Source organism: Sciurus carolinensis, chromosome X (genome assembly GCF_902686445.1).
Source record: "Sciurus carolinensis chromosome X, mSciCar1.2, whole genome shotgun sequence".
NCBI lineage: Eukaryota > Metazoa > Chordata > Mammalia > Rodentia > Sciuridae > Sciurus > Sciurus carolinensis.
The window spans coordinates 131,291,294-131,312,622 of NC_062232.1; the positions used below are offsets into that span (position 1 = coordinate 131,291,294).

The 21,329-nt window shown below is 38.8% G+C and overlaps 1 protein-coding gene across 1 annotated transcript in view; it reads right to left on the bottom strand.

The window, feature by feature from the left end:
* Positions 1 to 10,279, bottom strand: part of Clic2 (chloride intracellular channel 2) — a 40,851-nt gene extending 30,572 nt beyond the window's left edge. The window contains exon 1 of the mRNA XM_047537159.1: positions 9,909 to 10,279. Coding sequence (XP_047393115.1) covers positions 9,909 to 9,965 — 57 coding nt within the window. The 5' untranslated portion in view covers positions 9,966 to 10,279. The remainder of the gene's footprint in view (positions 1 to 9,908) is intronic.
* Positions 10,280 to 21,329: the final 11,050 nt, after the last annotated feature.

Below are 21,329 nucleotides of genomic sequence, written 5' to 3' on the forward strand. Positions count from 1 at the left end.
GTTTTTGAATGCACCCCATGAAATAAATCTTCCTCTAAGTACTGCTTTCATAGTGTCCCAGAGATTTTGATATGATGTGTCTTTGTTCTCGTTTACTTCTAAGAATTTTTTTATTTCCCTCCTGATGTCTTCTGTTATCCATTCATCATATAATAGTGTATTATTTAGTTTCCAGGCATTGGAGAAGTTTCTGTTTTTTATTCTGTCATTTATTTCTAATTTCAATCCATTATGATCTGATAGAGTACAAGGTAGTATCTCTATCTTCTTGTATTTGCTAACAGTAGCTTTGTGGCATAAAATATGGTCTATTTTAGAGAAGGATCCATGTGCTGCTGAGAAGAAAGTATATTCGTTCTTTGTTGGATGGTATATTCTATATATGTCCGTTAAGTCTAAATTGCTGATTGTGTTGTTGAGATCTATAGTTTCTTTATTCAATTTTTGTTTGGACGATCTATCCAGTGGTGAGAGAGGTGTGTTAAAATCGCCTAGTATGATTGTGTTGTGGTCTATTTGATTTCTGGAATTGAGAAGGATTTGTTTGACGTACGTGGATGAGCCAATGTTCGGGGCATAGATATTTATGATTGTTATGTCTTGCTGATTTATGCTTCCCTTAAGCAGCATGTAATGTCCTTCTTTATCCCTTCTGACTAGTTTTGGTTTGAAGTCCACATTATCTGAGATGAGGATGGATACTCCAGCTTTTTGCTGTGTCCGTGTGCATGGTATGTTTTTCCCCATCCTTTCACCTTTAGTCTATGGGTGTCTCTTTCTATGAGATGAGTCTCTTGCAGGCAGCATATTGTTGGATTTTTCTTTTTAATCCAATCTGCCAGTCTGTGTCTTTTGATTGATGAGTTCAGGCCATTAACATTCAGGGTTATTATTGTGATATGATTTGTATTCCCAGTCAATTGACTCATATTTGTTTTTGACATGATTTGGTTTCTCCTTTATTTGGCTGTTCCTTTAGGCTAGTTCCTCCCGTTGCTGATTTGCATCGTTGTTTTTCATCTCTTCCTCATGGAATATTTTGCTGAGAATGTTCTGTAATGCTGGCTTTCTTTTTGTAAATTCCTTTAGCTTTTGTTTATCATGGAAGGATCTTATTTCATCGTCAAATTTGAAGGTAAGTTTTGCTGGGTATAAGATTCTTGGTTGGCATCCATTTTCTTTCAGGGCTTGGTATATGTTGTTCTAGGCCCTTCTAGCTTTTAGGGTCTGGATTGAAAAATCTGCTGATATTCTTATTGGTTTCCCTCTGAATGTAATTTGATTCTTTTCTCTTGCAGCCTTTAAAATTCTGTCTTTATTTTGTATGTTAGGTATTTTCATAATAATGTGCCTTGGTGTGGGTCTGTTGTAATTTTGTATGTTTGGAGTTCTATAAGCCTCTTGTACTTGGTTTTCCATTTCATTCTTCAGATTTGGGAAATTTTCTGTTATTATTTCATTGAATAGATTGTTCATTCCTTTGGTTTGTTTCTCTAAGCCTTCCTCAATCCCAATAATTCTCAAATTTGGCCTTTTCATGATATCCCATAGTTCTTGGAGATTCTGTTCATGATTTCTTACCATCTTCTCTGTTTGTTCAACTTTGTTTCAAGGTTAAATATTTTGTCTTCAATGTCTGAGGTTCTGTCTTCCAGGTGTTCTATCCTATTGGTTATGCTTTCTATGGAGTTTTTAACTTGGTTTATTGTTTCCTTCATTTCAAGGATTTCAGTTTGGTTTTTTTTCAGTATCTCTAACTCTTTATTGAAATGATCTCTTGCTTCCCGTATTTGGTCTTTTAACTGTTGATTGGTGCGATCATTTAATGCCTGCATTTGCTCTTTCATCTCCTCCTTCAATGCCTGCATTTGCTCTTTCATCTCCTCATTAGCTTCCCTGATCGTTTTAATTACGTACATTCTGAACTCCCTTTCTGACATTTCTTCTGCTGTGCTGTCATTGGGTTTTATTGATGTAGTATCTAGGTTTGTTTGGGACATTTTCTTCCCTTGTTTTCTCATAATGGTCAGTTGTCAGTGGGACCCTGAGATATTGCAGTTTTCCACTATTGGCTTATAGTGTCCCAGTAGATTTCCAGTGTATCACCTCCCAGTCTTCAGTAGCCTGGAGTCTTGGAGGAATCTGATAAAGCAGCTCATTCGAAGAATACTGCCCCTAGCCCCCTACTGGTTCCAGGGTTTGGAACTGGCTCTGTGCGGAAATGCTCTCACTGTGGGCCTGCACCGTGCAGCTGGCCGTGTGGGCGGGGCCCACCGCCAGAGTGCGCAGGACTGCCTGTGGATGACTCTAGCTGCCCTGCCCGGCTCCGCTAAGCCACCTCTATCTGGGCCTGCCACCCGGGCTGAGCTTTACCCAGTGGGCAGACTCACCCGTGGCTCCACTTCAGTCCGAGTCTCTCAATGCCTCCCCTTCTTAACTCCTGGGTTCTGGAGCGACTGGAAGTGCAGTCTCCCTCTAGGCCGCCATCTTGGATCGCCCCCCAAGATATTAACTCTTTATGATGCATGTTACATGTAATTTTAAAAACATGTCATTTGAAAATTAAATTTACAATCCAAGTGGCTCAGGAGGCTGAGGCAGGAGGAGTATAAGTTCAAAGCCAGTCTCAGCAATTTAGCAAGTCCCTAAGTAACTTAGTGAGTCCTTGTCTCAAAATAAAAAATAAAAAGAGCTGGAGGGCTGGGGCTGTGGCTCAGTGGTAGAGCACTTGCCTGGCACATGTGAGGCACTGGGTTCCATCCTCAGCACCACATAAAAATAAATAAATAGAAAAAAAGGTATTGGGTTCATCTACAACTAAAAAATACAAAAAAAAAAAAAGAAAAGAAAAAAGAGCTGGAGATGTGGCTCAGTGGTTAAACATGCCTGGGTTCAATCCTGGTACCAAAAACAATTTACATAGTATTTATCATTCTTTTCCTCTATAGAGTCTGGTTTTTCTGATCTGCTTATATATCAAGATTACGAAAACTTATTTTTTTCTTATTTTGTTTTAATATAAAAGATCTTCTGTCATGTTTTTATGGTTTCATTTTCTTCATTTTTGCATTTGTTTCATCTATTTGTAATTTATTTTGGAGTGAGAAGTGTATTGGGACTCCTATTTTAGTATTTTTAACTATTTTTTACAAATAGTTAATAGTTTTCTCATACCATTCATTATAAAAAAAACCACCTTCTCCTATGGATTAAAAATAGCAACACATTTTTCTGCTTTGAAATTTTGTACATATTGAGTTAAATATGTAGACCCTTTATTCATCTTCATTCATTCAACCATTCATTTACATACCCAATACATATTCACTTAACAAATAATTATGTTTAACATATACTAGACTATATTTGTGTGTATCTATAACATATTAAATATTATAATATTATTTTATTTTAAAATAAAAATATTCCCTCAAATTAACTCTCAGTTTTAAATAGACATAAATTCTTTGAAATAAGGAAGTACATTTCATGTGTGTGAAACAGAAGAACACAGAGAAACAATGTGAAATTCATTAAGGAAGGTTGTTATTGCGAAAGTGGCATTTAAATTGGGTTCAAAGGAGGAATAAGAATTAACTAGGTGAATAGTCATGAAGAAGGCATTCTAAACAGAGGAAATAGCGTATACAAAGATTTTGCAATAGGCTTGCACATGACACATATAAGGAACTGAAAGAAGGTCAATGTGACTGTGATTCAGAGTGAGGGAGAGGAGAAAATTTAATAATGTATCAAAGCTAAAATCTTCACAACAATTGTTAGGAAAATGAAAAACATTTTTTATTGTAAGGAAATTAAAATATGAATAAAAACCTCTTAAAACTCAATAACAAAGTGCTTAACTTTAAAAATGGGCAAGAGATTTGGACATTTTATAAAAGACAATATACAGATGATAAATAAGAACACAAAAAGATTCTCAACATCATTAGTCATCAGGGAAATGCAAATTAAAACCCCACTATGAACACATTAGAGTAACTAAAATGGAAAAGACTGATCACACCAAGTGTTGGCAGGGATGTGGAGCAACCAGAATGTTCAAGTACTGCTATTTGAAGTATAAAATGATACAACTGCTTTATAAAAGTTTGTCAAAGTTAAACATGTGTCTATCATATGACCCAGGAATTCCAATCCTAGGTATTAACTGAATAGAAATAAAAGCATATAGATATAGAATGACTAGTACAACTTTATTCACAATATCCACAACCTGGTGACAATACAAATGTTCTTCAGTGGGTGAATGCGTGAACAAACAATAGCAAATACATACAATGGAATACTTCAGCAATAAAAAGGAATGACCTATTGATGCACAAAACATGGGGGAATCCCAAAATTATTATTCTAAGTCAAAGAAGCCACACAGGAAGAGTACATAATATTGTATGATTCCCTCTACAGAAAAATTCTAGAAAATGGCAAGCCAATCTATCTGGACAGAAAACAGATCAGTGGTTATCTGTAGGTGGATGGTACTGTGGAGTGGGGTGAGAAAGACTGACTGCAAAGAGACATAAGGGAACTTTCTGATGTGATGAAAATATTCTATATTTTGATTGGAATACTGGTTACATATATATATGTACACATATATGTTCAAAGTCATTGAATTGTATACTTAAGTGCATTTTATTTGATGTAAATTACAATTTGATAAAGTATGTTAAAATAGAAAAGTTGAAAAAGCACAGAACAAAGTTTCAAGTAATGATGTTATTCAGGGATTGCACACAATGTAGTGACCATGGGAAAGGGTTATCTGAGAGATTATGGAGAATAAGATCCTTGGAGAAAAAGTCAAGATGTGAGAAATCAGAGTATTGGATTATCTGGGTAGATATCAAAATCACCAAGAATTATGATAGAAGCAGTACTGGAAAGAGTGACAATAATGCTCAGAAAATAAGGGAGAATGATCTGGAGATTGGAAAACTACAAATAATGAAGGACAGTGGGTGGTAAGTTTGATGTTTTGAGACTCACCCTAGATATTTTTTTAAAGTGAGTTATATAAGTGATAATGATGTTATGGCATCTCTGTAGTGCAAATGCAGAAGGGTAAATTTTTTTTATTGTAAACAAATGGGATACATGTTGTTTCTCTGTTTGTACATGGAGTAAAGGCATACCATTTGTGTGATCATACATCTACATAGGGTAATGGTGTTTGATTCATTCTGTTATTTTTCACCCTAGATATTTATGTGTACAAAGGATGGTAAAATAATCTGGAAAAAGCAATGAGGAGGTTACCTAAAGGACAAAAGAAGAGGAATGAGGAAGAAATGTAAGCCATTTCTTCAGAGGGTTACAGCTGATGTAGCATCCTCATGATCTAGGTTTTGGGACACTTCAATTTCAACATATCTCAAACTGAATTTCAATCCATTTTCTTTTCTTTTTTTTTCTCACATAAGAGAGTTTATTAAGCAAACAGGCAGAGTGTCTCCCTGCAGGGTAAGAGAGAAAATGAGAGGAAAAGAGAGAGGGAGAGAGCACATGTGCAAGAGAGAGTGAAAGCCAGGAGGAGCTCAATCCATTTTCTTTATTCCATACACAAACCTACTCTTTCTTTAGGGTGTCTAATTCTTTGAAAGGCACTGCTGTCTGTTATGAACTGCATTGTGTCCTGCCTTCAAATCAATATGTTGAAGCCCTAACCCCTAATGTAATTTTATTTGGAAATGAGACCTTTGGGAGGTGATTATATTTAGTTGAGGTTTTGAGGGTGGGGATTCCATAATGGGATTAGTGTCTTTATTAAGAAGAGATGAGAGGCTCTCTCCCTATCATGTGAGGACACACTGAGAAGGTGACCATTTACCAGCCAGGAAGAGAGTCCTTACCTGAACCTGGTCATGTTTACACCCCGATCTTGAACTTCTGGTTATCAGCATCTCTCATCTGTTGGACCCAATATTTTCCTGTTTTGTCTTGCTTCTACAGGCTAGAAAGTTACTTCGTCTTAAAGATTCTTTGATCTCTTATTTATAGAAATATTGAGGTCCCAGAAACCCTGGGAATAACTTCAGGGTTTTGGCAAATTTTCCTTTTGCTCAGCAGTGGGCATTACTGAGGAAATGATATTTATTGTGATTCATTTCTGATGTCAGGGAGTGAACAGACATGAGAAGAGGCAACCAACCTTGGCAACTGCATTTCTTTTTTAATAGAAGTTAGACTAAGGATCCAAACAGAAATGGGCTTAGTGAGTGGAAGCATGATTAAGGGTGGGAGGCAGGAAGAAGAATGAAGTCTGATAATAGATATGGCAGGAAGGGTGGGTCTCCTTTAGCAAAAGGACAGTCAAAACACTGACGTGGTGGGGAAATGCAGCAAAGTTTCACAGGAAAACACGTTTTTTTTTCTGTTTATGTTATCCTGATTTAAAGTGCCATCACATAAAATTTAAAGACATAAATTCCCTAGTTTAATGGACAAATCACTTACCTCTTTTAAGTGTCTTTAGCTCAAAGACAACTTTTTGTCTGTGTTTGTGACCTACATTTCTAAACTTCAAAATAATAACAGCAATAGCCAACATTTATTGACTATTTACTATGTTACCAACTGCTGTAATTTACATAGTTGTTTCATTTAATCGTCATGAGGATGATCCTTCAAGGTGGATTCTATCATTACTCTTCTTTTATATGTGAGGACAGTAAGGCTCAGAGAGACTGGCTTTCTCAAGTACACTCATCTATTCAAGAGTTGATAACAAATATATTGTTCTCACTTAGTGAACCCTGGACTGTCCCCTCTAAAACCCACAGCTTTCTCCCATCTAATAGTTTTCTTGAATTTTTAATTCAATCAGTTTTATAATACTTTTATAATAGTTCTAACTATTTAGAACTATAAGTTTCAAACTATAAGTTTGAAAACAGTTTGAATAGTCAGTGAAGAGTATAATCTCTTGTTTTTAAGCATGTTGGACAATGTTTTTTTTTGATTCATTTGTATTGTAAACAAATGGGATACATCTTGTTTCTCTGTTTGTACATGAAGTAGAGGCATGCCATTTGTGTAGTCATACACCTACATAGGGTAATGGTGTTTCATTCACTCTGTTATTTTTCCTTCCCCCACCCCCTCACCCCTCTTTTCCCTCTATACAGTCCCTCCTTCCTCCATTCTTGACCCCCTCCCATAGACAATGTTTTTGACAAAAGAATTACATTCACAATTTTGACCCAAACATTTCATTCCATAATTTTCTATACAAATCTACTAAACCCTAATTTTAGAGTGTTAGGTAGAGAATGTAAACATTCAAAGAATGAACAAAGAAGATGGGTCCTGCATTTAGAGACAATAAAATATGGATGATAAACTTCTCTGTTCTTAGTTCCTGGATATAAAGCTTGTACACATCATTCAGAGATGAAGGACAGTGTTTTCACTGACTACATGGAATATAAAGGTGGTATGATAGAAATTTTTAATTGTGACAGAAAAGTGCTTAATCTTTTCTAGGGATCCCATCAACAGTACAGGAAAGAAGTTGTGGTAGAGTTTTTAAACCACAGCCAGAGGTAGCTGTGTTGGAAATCATAGATTCATTTAATTTTTACCATTGATAAAGAGCAATATTTTTAAAACTTAGCATTTGTTTCCCTTCTTGACTCTTATGTCCCTGTCCATATTCCATGAAATTTCTAGAGATCTTTTTAAAAATGTTTTATTTGTTCTTTCAGTTGTATATGACAGTAGAGTGTATTTTGACATATTTATACAAACATGGAGTATGTCTTATTCCAATTAGGATCCCAGTCTTGTGGATGTACACAATGTGGAGATTCACTGTGGTATATTCATATATGTACACGATCTGTGGAACACATATTAAAGCAAAGCAAAACAAAACACCTGACCCAGATGTAACTCAAGTTTCTTCTAGAAAATCTGTAATTTGTTTCAATGACATTAGATAAACTTACACCTAAAGTATTCTATTTGATGAAATTCTGGAAGTTTTTACTAAAGTATTCACCCATTTAAAAATAACTGAATAAATTATACATACTATTTTAAAGGATTAGAGTTCTCTTTCATTCACGAGTTCAGTGATCTTGGACAAAGTTACTTAGCTATATTTTTCTTTAGTTTCTGTATCCATAAAATGGGGTCAGTAATAAGCCACTTAGCATATTGCTTGCCATACAGAAAGTACGCAATAAATAATAGGTTAGTTTAAACTGAAAGTTGTTATTTAATTCAACATTTACACATCCAGTGTGTGATTTGCTAACCTCTCCTCTCTAGATTACCACTCGAATATAGGAAGTCTTGTGAAGATAAATGCAGATCAATGACAACAGCTGATTTGAGAAATATGACTTAATTGAATGAATTAACAGTTTAGACAAAAGAAGCAATTTAGTTGCCCTATGAAGAAATGTTACCTCGTTTGGAATTGGTAGATGTAAAAGGCTAGTTGGAAAACCAAGACTCATTTTTATCCTAACTGTCTGAATAGTCACATGTTTTGCTACAATCCAGAGATAGGATAGCTCTTATGATCCATAGTCCAGCAAATACTTATTTGTATGACTTGCTATGTAGGAATTCACTGATCTTTGAAAAGACAGGTTGATGATGTCCTCATTGTATATGTGTGATCAACTGATAAATAACCTCAAATTGTTTTAAAACAATTACTTTGGTCAAGGGTGTTTAATTTAACATCTGATAAGTATACCTTATTTTGTCCTTCTTATGTCTTTGTAAAGTCATAAATAGGCTGTATAGTTTTAGAAACAAGTTACATAAACTTTAATGTTTTACTATACTTACATAGAAGTGGGAGGACAATATTACTATAAGATTGTAATAACAAAATTTTAATAAAGTAGTAACTACTATTATCACTCCTACTGATGATAATGTATAATTTCATTATTATGATATGATAATGTATAATGTATTAATAGTAACCTATATCCTAACTTGCTGTTAGGATAAATGAGGTAATATACATAAAAGTATTTGAAAGGATTTAGAAAAGGACCAAGTTGTTGTTGTTATTATTATATTATTATTATCCTAAATATTTCCAATACTCAATGAAAACACACTGTAAAACTAAACAGTTTATGTATGGAAAGATTTAGGAAACTTTCATTTCTACTTGGAATAACCCATACAAATTTTTTTTTTGCTTGATGAGTAATTTGGAAATGCATGTTTCTTTTTCCTGCTTTAGGGGTTTTCCAAAGTAATTTTCAGAAAAGTTAAGACATATTTTTCAAAACCTCCAAGTCAGATTAAAAAGAGGAAGTGCAGAATTCTAAAATGACTCCTCCTTATGCTCCTCACATAACAGGCACACAGATTTCTGGCTTTTTTCTTCCACAGCATCTATATAACTGCTATTATGTTATTCCATTGTGAAAGAATTTTAGAAAGTTTTGTCTGGGCTGTGTGCGAATTGGGGTCTCAAGTCATTCTTGGTCCTTTCCTCCACTCATTTGGACCTTGCAAAACCTATCTCATAAAATCCAGATTCTGAAGCTGGAAAGCCCTTCAGGATGATTTTGTTTCTTCATCACATAGATGCAGAAAAAAGGTCTGCAGGAAGAGATTTTTTCCCCAAGGTTACATAGGAAGTCACTGAAAATAGAATTTAGTTACTCTGACTACCAACTATTCTAGTGCTCTTTCTACCATATCATCTTCTCTTTTTCAGACAAGATCTATTTTTGGTTGTCATCTAAGAACAGTCAAACACCCAGGCATTCTTCTAGAACTGAGAGTAGGAATAACTCCAAAATTCTTTCCAATCTCTAGCCCAAACATTGAGTTTTTTTTAAAGAAGCTGAAGTACTGAGTCGATAATACATTCTGTATGCTGTTATTATAGGTGGAAAACTTACCTTCACAAAAAGCTCGATTTCAGGGTCTGTTTCAGTGTTGGTCCTCAGGCTTGCCATCTTTCTGCTTTTACTTCCAGTAGTCAGAAGCAAAAATACAGGTGACCTCTTCTTCTAGTATTATCCAAAGGTTAGAATAATGTTGATGCTTTAAGAAGAGAGTGTACTTTCAGGGAACAGTCAAACTTGGGGTATTCTCTCCTATTAAGAGGGGGGACACAGAAAATTCAAGATACTTAAGAGCAGCTCTTTAATTTGTTTTCCTTCTTCCTCTTGATTTAACATTTGAACCAAGGAGGAGCTCAAGGGGTGTGTGTAAACTGGATGACCAGAAGGGTGGGGGTGTTTCCAGAGAGGCTTCAATGCCATGAGTCAGCATAAGAGAAACACATACACACAAATAAACACATGCAGGGCAGGCTTCTATGTATCAAGTCAGCCAGATGTTCTTTAGAGCCTCCCTTTGAGTCCTGGGCGCCATGCCCAGAAAACAGCCTCTTATGGCTGTTCCTGTAACCTCACATCTTTTCCAGGAAAAGCGCCAGAAATGACTCAAATTTTTATCATTGAAAAGGATGTTTATCCAATGATACGGTCTGAAACAGGGTTAAAAAACTGTACTTCATCAAATGTGTCCACCCATAATTCTACTGCCACACAGCCAGATTTCTGTTCTGGCTTGCAAATTTCACTTCTCTTCTATAACCTGGGAAAGTTCAGTGGAGTGGTAGAGTCTGGGGGCTTCTTCAGTACGCTCCTCCTAGTTCTTCATTTCTTGGAAGTGTGGACTGAGACCAGTCACTTCCTTGTTTTGGTGTTATGTATCAAGAACCACTAGTATTTCTTTATCTCTGCTTGTCAACCCTGAGGAGGCAAAAATCATCCACACCAACCAGTCCATGTTTAAGATGCTTCTAACAGCTGTGTTTTCTGTCCGCCACAGCTGGTGTTACCAAACCTCTTTGGTGGGAAGAGGGTCTTCCTGCGTAGAGCCAAGCCAAACATAGATCCACCAGCTGGCCACCACTGTGACCCTCCCTCTACAACACCAAACATCCCTCAAGCTCACATGGGCTGGACGAGAACCTGCCGTTGCGCCACGTGTAGATTTGTAGGATAAAAGACTCTTGGGGAAGCCCACCCTGTGCCACACCTGCAGGTTCTAGGCCAGGAGTACCTGATATATAGTGAGTGTTCTTCTGGGTGAGGGAGTGACCCGATAATTGCTCAAGGACTCTGATGGGAATTGTGCTGCACATCTGTTGAGCCAGCCTTGAGACTGAGTTTAGGACTGGCCGTTTGGCAGAAACTGGTGACTGCTTTCTTTAGTCAGATTTTTTTATTCTACTCATCTGCTTTTACTCTATTCATCATACCCTATTTGTTTACTCCAAAGACAATCAACAAGTGCCTGCTCTGTGCCAGGATGCTGATCCAGTCTCTGTGATCGGGAACACAGAAATACAGCAAGGTTGGGGAGGTGACAGGAGTTCAACTTTAAGCATGCTCAATGTGAGGCATTCTCAGTCGCCTCCACTGCCTGTATGTAATCTGTACAAAACCTTGTCAACTCCACATCCCCAATATTTCTTAAAGCCATCTGTTTCCCCACCCCACTACTCCAAATTTCAAACCAGCAATACTCTTTTTAAATTTTTAAATACAAATCACTACTTGACCCTCAGACCTCAGGGGAAAACCACTTACACCATCACCATCACCAGCGCCACAACATCAGACAGTAGCCTAATGAGCTCTGAATGACCTCTCACAAATTGTCAAAGAGATGAACTCCTTTTTCTTTGCTTCCTAGGATGTTCTTAATTTTTTTTTTTTTGTAGGGTGAGGGGACTGGGGATTGAATTCAGGGGCACTCAACCACTGAGCCACTTCACCAGTCCTTTTTAAGTTTATTTAGAGACGGGGTCTCGCTGAGTTGCTTAGGGCCTTGGTAAGTTGCTGAAGGTGGCTTCAAACTCAAGATCCTCCTGCTTCAGTCTCCTGAGCTGCTGGGATTACAGGTGTGCGTCGATATGCCTGGCTTAATTTTTTCTTTTGAGATATCCTCTACATACCATAAAATTGGCCTGTTTGGGGTGTACACTTCAAGCATTCTTAGCAAACTTATCAACAGGTAGAGCCATCACTACAAGCTGACTTTAGACATTTCTATCACCTCAATGATATCTCTCACTTTCCTACTTGCAGTATATCCTGTGACCACCACCAGAACCAGGTAAACCCTAATCTACTTTCTGTCTCTATGCATGTACCTATTCCAGACACTTCATATGAAAGGAATCATAGAATAAGTGACTTTTATTGCCCAGATTCTTATTATTCTCATAATGTTTCCAGGGCTCATCTGTGTTGTACCACGAATCAGTGCTGAATTCATTTTCATGACTGAATGATATTCCACATTTTTTAAAACCACTCATCAGTTGATAGATATTTTGATTGTTTCCATATTTTCATTGTTGTGCACATTTGTGTACAAGTATTTGGGTGGATATATTTCTAAAAATGGAACTACTGAGGCAAATGGTAATTCTATGTTTACTTTATTGAGAAATGCCATAGAGATATCCACAACAGTTCTACACTTCTGCATTCCCAATAGCAGGATACAAGTTACCCAATTGCTCTGCCTCCTTTGCAGAACTCATTGTCCACTTACTTTGTTTTATTTTATAATAACCTTTCTTATTGATATTTAGTGTTACCACATGACGGTTTTGTTTTTTATTTTCCATAATGATGTTTGTGTACATCATGGATACTTCTATATGTGATTTGGAGAACTATCTATTAACATACTTTATCTTTTTAATTTGAGTGCAGTGTTTTTGTTGAGTTGTATTTTTCTGGAAATTACACCCTTATCAGATATATAGTGAAATTATACTTGAACAAGGCCAATCTACTTCCAGTCTGGTGTTATCATGAATAAAACTGCTATAAACATGACTTAAAACTGCTTTTGTGAATATGTATTTTCAGTTCATCAGGATAATACTGGGGAGTGGAACTGCTGGGTCGGGAGTCTATGAGTGTTTCGCTTCATAATCAGTTGCAACAAGTTTTACCAAAGCAGTTTTACCATTTCACCACTGTCACCAACAATGTATGAGAATTGTATCTGCTCCGTGTCCTTGCCAATACCTGATGTTCTCGGTCTTTCAATTTTAACCCTTATGAGGGGTACCTTCTTGGGGTATTGATTTGAATTTCTCTGGGTGACTAATGACGTTGAGCATCTTTTCATGCACTTATTGTCCACTCAAGCATCTTCTTTTTTTTCCGATTCTTTATTTTTAAATTGACGAGTAAAAATTGTATATCTTGGTCATGGACAACGTGTTGTTTTGAAATATGTATACATTGTACAGTGGCTACATTGAGCTCATTAACAGATGCTATCATTTTCCTGTGGCGAAAATATAAAAAAATCTACTCTCATAGCAATTTTCAAATATATAATACATTGGTATCAGCTACACTTCCCATGTTATACAATCGAGCTCTTCAGTTTCTTCCAGCCTAGCAGATTTTGCATCCTTTGACCAACATCTCCCCAAACCCTTCCCCTAATCCTCGACTCCCTTCTCCTACTGACTTCTGTGACTTAAAACAGTTTTAGATTCCACATGTAAGTGAGATCATGGGGTATTTGTCTTTCTGTGCTGGCTTGTTTCACTTAATGTTCTCCAGCAGTTCCATCCATGTTGTGTCAAGTGATAGGATTTCTTTCTTTCTTTCTTTCTTTCTTTCTTTCTTTCTTTCTTTCTTTCTTTGTGACTGAATAGCATTCCATTGTGGATATGTACCATGTTTTCTTTATCCATTCACCCATTCATGGGCATCCAGGTGGACCCCACATCTAAGCTACTGTGAACAATTCAACAATAGACAAGAGCATACAGGTGTCTCTTTGGTATGCTGATATCATCTCCCTTGGAAATATACCCAGAAGTGGGATAGCTGGGTCATAGGGTAGGTTTGTTTTTGACTTTTGGAGGAAACTCCATACTTTTCTACATAATTGCTGTAATAATTTACACCAACCAACAGTATATAGAAGTTCCTTTTTTTCCCCTGAGGTGCTGGGGATGGAACCCAGGGCCTTGCACATGCTAGGCAGGCACTCTACCACGGAGCCACAGCCCCAAGCCCAGGAGTTCCTTTTTCTCCATGTCTTCACCAGTGTTTGTCCCTCTTTGTCTTCTTGACAACAGCCATTCTAACTAAAGCAAGATGATATCTCATTGTGGTTTTGATTTTCATTTCCCTGATGGTCAGTGATGTTAAGCCTTTCATATACCTGTGGGCCATTGGTGTATCTTCCTTTGAGGAATGTCTACGTAGGTCTATTGCCCATTCTTTAATCAGTTATTTGCTTTTTTGCTAGTGAGTTGAGTTCCTTATATATTATGGATATTAACCCCTTGTCAGGTATATAGTTTGCAAACATTTTTTCCCCATTCTGTGGGTTGCCTCTTCACTCTGTTGATCGTTTCCCTTGCTGTCTGGGCTTTTCTTTGATACATGACTTTTAAAAATTATCGATTAGTCTCAACACTCATTATTGATCTGTTCAGGTTTTCTCTTTCTTCATGATTCAATCTTGGTAAGGTGCATGTGTTCAGGAATTTACCCATTTGTTCCAGATTATCAAATTTCTGGCATCTAATTGTTCATAATACTTCTTAATGGTCCTTTGTATTTCTGGGGCGTCAGTTCTGATTTTTCCTGTCTCGTCTCAGATTTTGAGTCTTCTCTTTTTTCCTAGTTCGTCCAGCTGAGAGTTTGTCAATTTTGTGTACCTTGTCCGAGAATCAGCTCTTCATTTTGTTGACCTTTTGTAATCTTATCTCTATTTCATTTATTCCTGCTCTGATCTTTACTATTTCTATCCTTTCACTAATATTGGGTTGTCTTGTTTTCCTAGTTCTTTGAGGTGTGTGATAGGTCATTTGTGTGAGGTCTTTCTGCTTTTAAAAATTTTTTTTGGTTGTAGACAAACACAATACCTTCGTTTTATTTATTTATTTTTATGCGGTGCTGAGGATCAGACCCAATGCCTCACACGTGCCAGGTAAGTGCTCTACCACTGAGCCCCAGCCCCAGCCCATCTTTCTACTTTTTTGATGTAGGCGTCGATTGCTATAAACTTCTCTCTTGGTAGTGCTCTTGTCATATCCCATAGGTTTCGGTATTTATGTTTCCATTTTCATTTCTTCCAAGACATTTTTAAATTTCCTTCTTAATTCCTTCCTTGACCCATTGGTTGTTCAGGAGTAAGCTGCTTAATTTTTGTGTTTGTATAGTTTCCAAAGTCTTCCTCATCTTGTTGCCCTGTAATCAGAAAAGATACTTGATATGATTTTGATGTTTCAGCAGTACAGGGTACCCCATGTCCAGGTTTGCCCCAAATTCACAGTTGGTTTGTGGTCCGTCATGAACTTGGAGAGTGCCTAAGAAGAATGGTCTGAACCTGCTAGCGTCCACCTGTGGCCAGGGTAGGCTCACATGCCTCATCCACATTCACTGTACTGTGTTCAAGTACCATGTGATTCTGCCAGGTTTTGGGCCTCACTGAGGAGCGAACAGCCCCAGGCTCCTATGCCAAAACTTGGCACCTACCTCCCTTTTCTTACTCTCAGCAGACAATTCCTCTCTCCATGTTGTGCTGCCTGGGCATGAGGGAGGAAAGGGTGGGCAGTCCCGTGCCCACCAACACTACAATGCCAAATAACATCTGGAGCCCACAACCTGCTGAGACCAACCCAACACTGGGGTGGGACCAAGACTCACTCTGCTATGTGCTTTTTACTGCTGAGGTTGACTCGTGGCCCAAGACCTCTGCAAACGGTCCTAGGTGATGCTGGCTAAAATAGAGGTCTGATCAGCAGGGGTTGTGTCCACCCTGGCATCAGGGTAGGTCCAGAGGCTTTGTTTTCAGGCAGCGGCCTGCGGGTGGATGCTCTTAGGATCTCCTCAGTGTTAGGTTTCACAAGCCTGGCAACCGAGTTCCAAGCATGGTCCTGTGCTCACTTTCCTGCCCCGTCTCCCAGAGGGAAGGGTTTTGCTTCTCATTCTGCTGCCCAAGGCTGGGGTAGTGTTGGTGGGGACAGTCCCTTGGCTGTCCAAGCTGATGCTAAACCGGACCACATCTGGGTTGTTTTAGTCAGCTACTTCACTGCCGTGACTAAAAGGACCCCACCAGAACAACTGTAGAGGAGGAAAAGTTTATTTGAGGGCTCATGGTTTCAGAGGTCTTAGTCCATAGAAGGCTGGCTCCAATCCTTGGGGATCGAGGTGAGGCTGAACATTATGGCAGAAGAGTGTGGCGGAGGGAAGTGGCTCACATGGTGATCAGGAAGCAGAGAGAGACTCCAGTCCCCAGATACAAAATATATATACCCCAAAGCCATGCCGCCAATTCCCAGCTCCAGTCACACCCCACCTGCCTCCAGTTACCACTCAGTTAATCCCTATCGTGGGATTTTCACTGATTGGGTTAAGAGTCTCACAACCCAGTCATTTCTCCTCTGAACCTTCTTGCATCGTCTCACGTGTGAGCTTTTGGGGGACACCTCACATCCAAACCATAACACAGGTCTTTCAGATGCAGGGACCTGTACTGTTGCGGGGGTGCACCAACTCTCACACCACAGCTGACAGTGATGCAGGCTAAAATGAGTTTGTCTCATAGGTACCAGGGAAGGTCTAGAGCTCCACCTGAGAGCTCTGGCCTGGGTATAGGAGGCCAGACACTGGTGCTCGGTCTCATGGCTGTGGGCCAGACACTGAGTTCAAAGTCAAAGTCGTCGTGTGCTGCTCTTCTGTCCTGTTCCCCAGGAGGTAGAGTCTCGCCTCCTTTTCTGCTGCCTAAGACTGGAGGAGGGGTAAGTGGAAACAGTCCCTTGGCCTCCTTGGCTAACCCGATTCCAGCAGCTCAGTTTATGGAGACTGTTAGCCTGGGCACAGGAATCATGGGCTCTGCCAGGCACTGGGTTTCACCCCAGCAGGACTGGTAGCAGGTTTCAAGTCTAAGACCTGGACTTAAATCCCTCCCCCTCCTCCACGTGGGAGGCGCCTCTCTCCATGCTGCACTGTTTGGAGTTGGGGTAGGAGTGATGCAGGCAACTCTTTCCTTCCTGCCATCTTTGATGCACCTTATGATTATACTGAACCCAGCACTGTGGTGCTATGGTGTCCCACCTGGCTTCCTTAGCTCTTGTGGAGGTAGTTTGGTGCATAAACAGTTGTTTCCATTTGTGTTTCCTTCAGGGAGATGATCGCTGGAAATTCTCACTCAGTTACCAACCTTGAACTGCTGGCATAAGCCCTGCTTGCATACATTAGCATGTGCACACACACACACACACACACACACTCGCACGTGTGCGTGTGTGTGAGTCCAGTCAGCAGAACACACAATAAGTTAAACAGGGACTATTAACATAAAGATTTAGGAAGTGTGATAAAATAGTGAGTACAAAATAAAAGGAAAATCAGTAGAGTGCTCGAGGGCTGAGGCCAAATAGGTAAGGAAGGATAAACCTGGATAAACCCGGAAGGTTCAGACCTTCAAGAATGAGTGGTGTGCTTCAGCTGCCTGATAGCAGAGCCATTTTCTTCTTTGGCCAGGTCAAAGCTGACCTGGAGTTTCTGAGCAAACAATAGACCATCCTCTGGAATGGAAGGAGGGAGGCAGGCCATCAGCAACTGATAGCTTGAGTGTGTCATGGAAGTCTGGGTGCACATGAGAGCAGGAAGACTTCAGAGCACATGGGTTGCATGGGGTGGGGGTGAGGGGTGAGACCTTGCAGAAAGAATGTCTTCTCAGTGCGTATCACTGCAGGACATAGGAGGCCGTGCGCAGTTCAAGAAGGGGCTTGCCCAGAGAGTCCAAGCAGGTAAGGTTACAGGCAGCAGCTGTAGATAGGCGGCTACCGGCAGGCTGTGATGGGGGCTCTCTGGTTTATCATGACAAGAGGTCTGTGGAAAGGTTATCACCCAACTGAGGCTACGTAGTAGCATGGGGACCAAGTTCTGACTGAGAGGCTGGAGTTGGCTCTAGCAGATGTCTTCACACTCACAGTACAGAATCCTGCACAGGGCCAGAAACAGCAGGGAAAGGTCTTCTTCTTTTAGTGTCCTTGCAGCGCTCTCTACAGAGAAAGCTTAACATTGTGCTTACTATGAAGGAAGTGGGATTCTTATATATCAGGAGCATATACAGAAAGGTGCCTTTGGAACTGAGAGGCAATGAATTGCTAACTGACATATATACATAGCTGGTTTCAGCTTAAGTGATAACTTTGCATCCAGTTTCCAGGGGACATTGGTCTCCAGTTTTCTTTTCTCATAATGAGTTTTGTCACATTTTGGTATCATCCTGACCTGGTAAAATTCAGTTTACCAAAGAGTTTGTGCCGTAATGCTATATTCTTCAATTGTAAGGGTGCTCCATCCGATTACAGGGCCCATCACCTTTCGTTTGTAACACAATACTCAAATGTTTGTTAGAGTTCACCAGGGAAATTCTCTAAGGATGGAGTTTACTTCTGGGGAGGGTTTTGGACATTAAATTCAACCTTTTTTCATCTACAGAGAGCTAATAAGATCTTTGTTTAATCTTTAGTTGGTGCTTCTTTCAAGAAATTTGTACATTTTATCTAAGTTTTCAAATTTGCAGTCATAAATTCACTCGTAACATTTTCTTACTATTTTCATATCTATAGATTCTACAGTAATGCCAGATTCTTTATACTGGTAAATTTTACTCCGTGTTTTTGTTTTTCTTTTTCTTTTTCCTGTTCAGACTAGCTAAGAGTTTATCAGTTTGGTTGGTCACTTCAAAGAGCCATCTTTTTGCTCAAGTTCTTCAAATGCAACTGCTATTCAATCATTGAGCTCTCTTTACTTGGAAAATATTTGCAAGTAATAAGAGGGATGGCTTTTCCTATCAAATAAATTCTTGCTTTGTTTTCTTCCCTTTACTCCCAGGCCTCTATTGCCTCACATCAAAGCAGGAAAAATTAAAAAAAAAAAAAAAAAAAAAAAAGAAGAAGAAAAGTTACACAATAATATGATGACATCATTTTGTGCAAAAACCTAGGAATAGTCTCATTTTAATCAAAAGAACATTACACAGCTATTTTGCTAGTTTGTAATAGACTTTACTGGCTGCTTCCTGTTAGTGGCCTTAGGAAACAACATCATTTCATATAAAAAGTTAATACTAGATCCCATGTGGCCTTGGGCAAATCACAGGGCTTTGTCATTTTTTTCTTATCTATAAAGTAAGATAATAATAATAGCTGTATTCCTTGCCTCACAGGATTATAACACAGAGGGTCAATAAGATATTACATATGGAAACGTTCATAAACTGTAAATCTCCATCTGAAGCCAGGAGACTGCAGTCGTGATCCGTTAAAAAATTGTCTTAAGGAAAAACTGTACACAGAAATTACATTGGTCTTCTGTTCTCAGGTATAAACAATGAGTCAAAGTATTAGGGAAACCTGACTTTAAAACCTGTCTGCTACTTATATGAGCCCTGTGACACGTTTAATCTGACTTTCAAGTTTCCTAACGTCTAAAAGGAAGTTAACAATTCCTTCCCTTCTGGAATCGTGAAAGGAGTGAATGAAATATTCGTGGAAGTACCTAACACAACCCTGGAAGTTTCTGGAAGTAGCAATGGGGGTCAAGACTGGTGAAGACTATGCTTCGTCACCCTGTTCTCCCTCTGGGCATGGCTCCTCAAAACCTGGGAGGAAGCACTGTTACATTCTTTCATGTGATTTTCATGGTATCCCTATGAGATCCACTAAGCAGGTGTTACTATGCTCATTTTACATATGGGAAAACTAAGAATATTGGCTTTGATTGTGCTATGTACTAAAACCAACCAACATTCTCTGATACCCAGGAAGGGGACCACTGGATGTTTATTTCTCTTTGCAAAGAACTTCTTTGGCAGTGTCTGCTCAAGCTGAGCATACCCATACTTATGACCCAGAAATTCCACATCTTCAGAGTTTATCAAACAGAAGTGAATACAGATGTTCACCAAAAGGCAATGTAAGAGACTGTTCACAGCAGCCCTATTTGTAGTGCTTCCAAACTGGAAAGTACTCAAATATTCACCAACATTACTTATACAATGGATAAATAAACCATGCTGTGCTCACAAAATTAGAGTCTATACAGCACCAAGGATGAACAAACTACTGCTAAACAATGATGTCCTCAATCTAATACTAAATGAAGGAAAATAGATATGAAAGACTAGATATTGTAGATATGTATGAAGATGCGTGTAGATACATATAGATGTCAATAAGGATGTAGTCGATATGTATGATTCCATTTATATAAAGTTTTGTTTCTCATAAACAGTAAATGCTTATCTTTGGCAATAGAAGTTGGGATAGTAGTTCCCCTTGGGTAGGGGAAGGGGCATGACTGGAGAGGGCCATGAGGAAAGGTTATGGGCTTCTAGTTAATTACTTATTTATCTGGAAGGTAGTGATAGAGATGTGATCTCGTCATGAAAATTCATCAAGATGTATTTCTCTGCTCTGTGTGTGTGTGTTATATTTCAGTAAAAAGTTAATTTGTATCCCATTTGTGTACAATGCATCAAAATGCAGTCTGTAAAAATAAAACATATTTTAATGAAAAAAAAGTTAATTTGTCTTAGCCAAAACAGAAATCCATTATCCAAGCTAGGGTATTCCAGTGGCTTCCCATGGTGCTCACACACACAAAAAAAGTCCAAAGTCCTTACCGTGATCTGCATGGTTACACATTGTCTGACCCCTGGCAACTTCCTTTGCATCACTCCTCCCACCGTGACCCCCCTCGCTTACTCACCACCAGCCACATGGCCTTCTTGTTGTTCTGCAAACACAATAAAATGCCTTTCTACCCCACAACTTTGTACTTGCTATTCCCTCTGCCTGGAACACTCTTCCCTCAGTCGGTTGAATTGCTGGTCTCTCATCACCCAGGTACCAGCTCCAATGTCACTTCTTTTTTTAAAAAAGCTCAGCACTCAGCACCCCATCTGAAATAGATTTCGCAGGCATGCTTAAACACATAACACCAATTTTTCTTCTTACCATCTGCAACTAGCTGAAATTATTTATGTATTTGTTTCTAGTTTATCATTTATCTTCCTTAATAGAGCATAAACTGCGCAAAGTTTGGGATCACGTCCGCCATGTTCATCATTGTGTGTTTAGTGCCTGACACACTTTCTCGCATGTAGCACAGGCTCATATAAATGCTAGTATTGAATGAATTCATGAAGATCCTTGGGCGAACTGTACACAAGGTTATAGCTGGCATTTCTCCCACAAAGGGAGACACATGAGAAGGTATAAGTCATTAAAAAGAAAG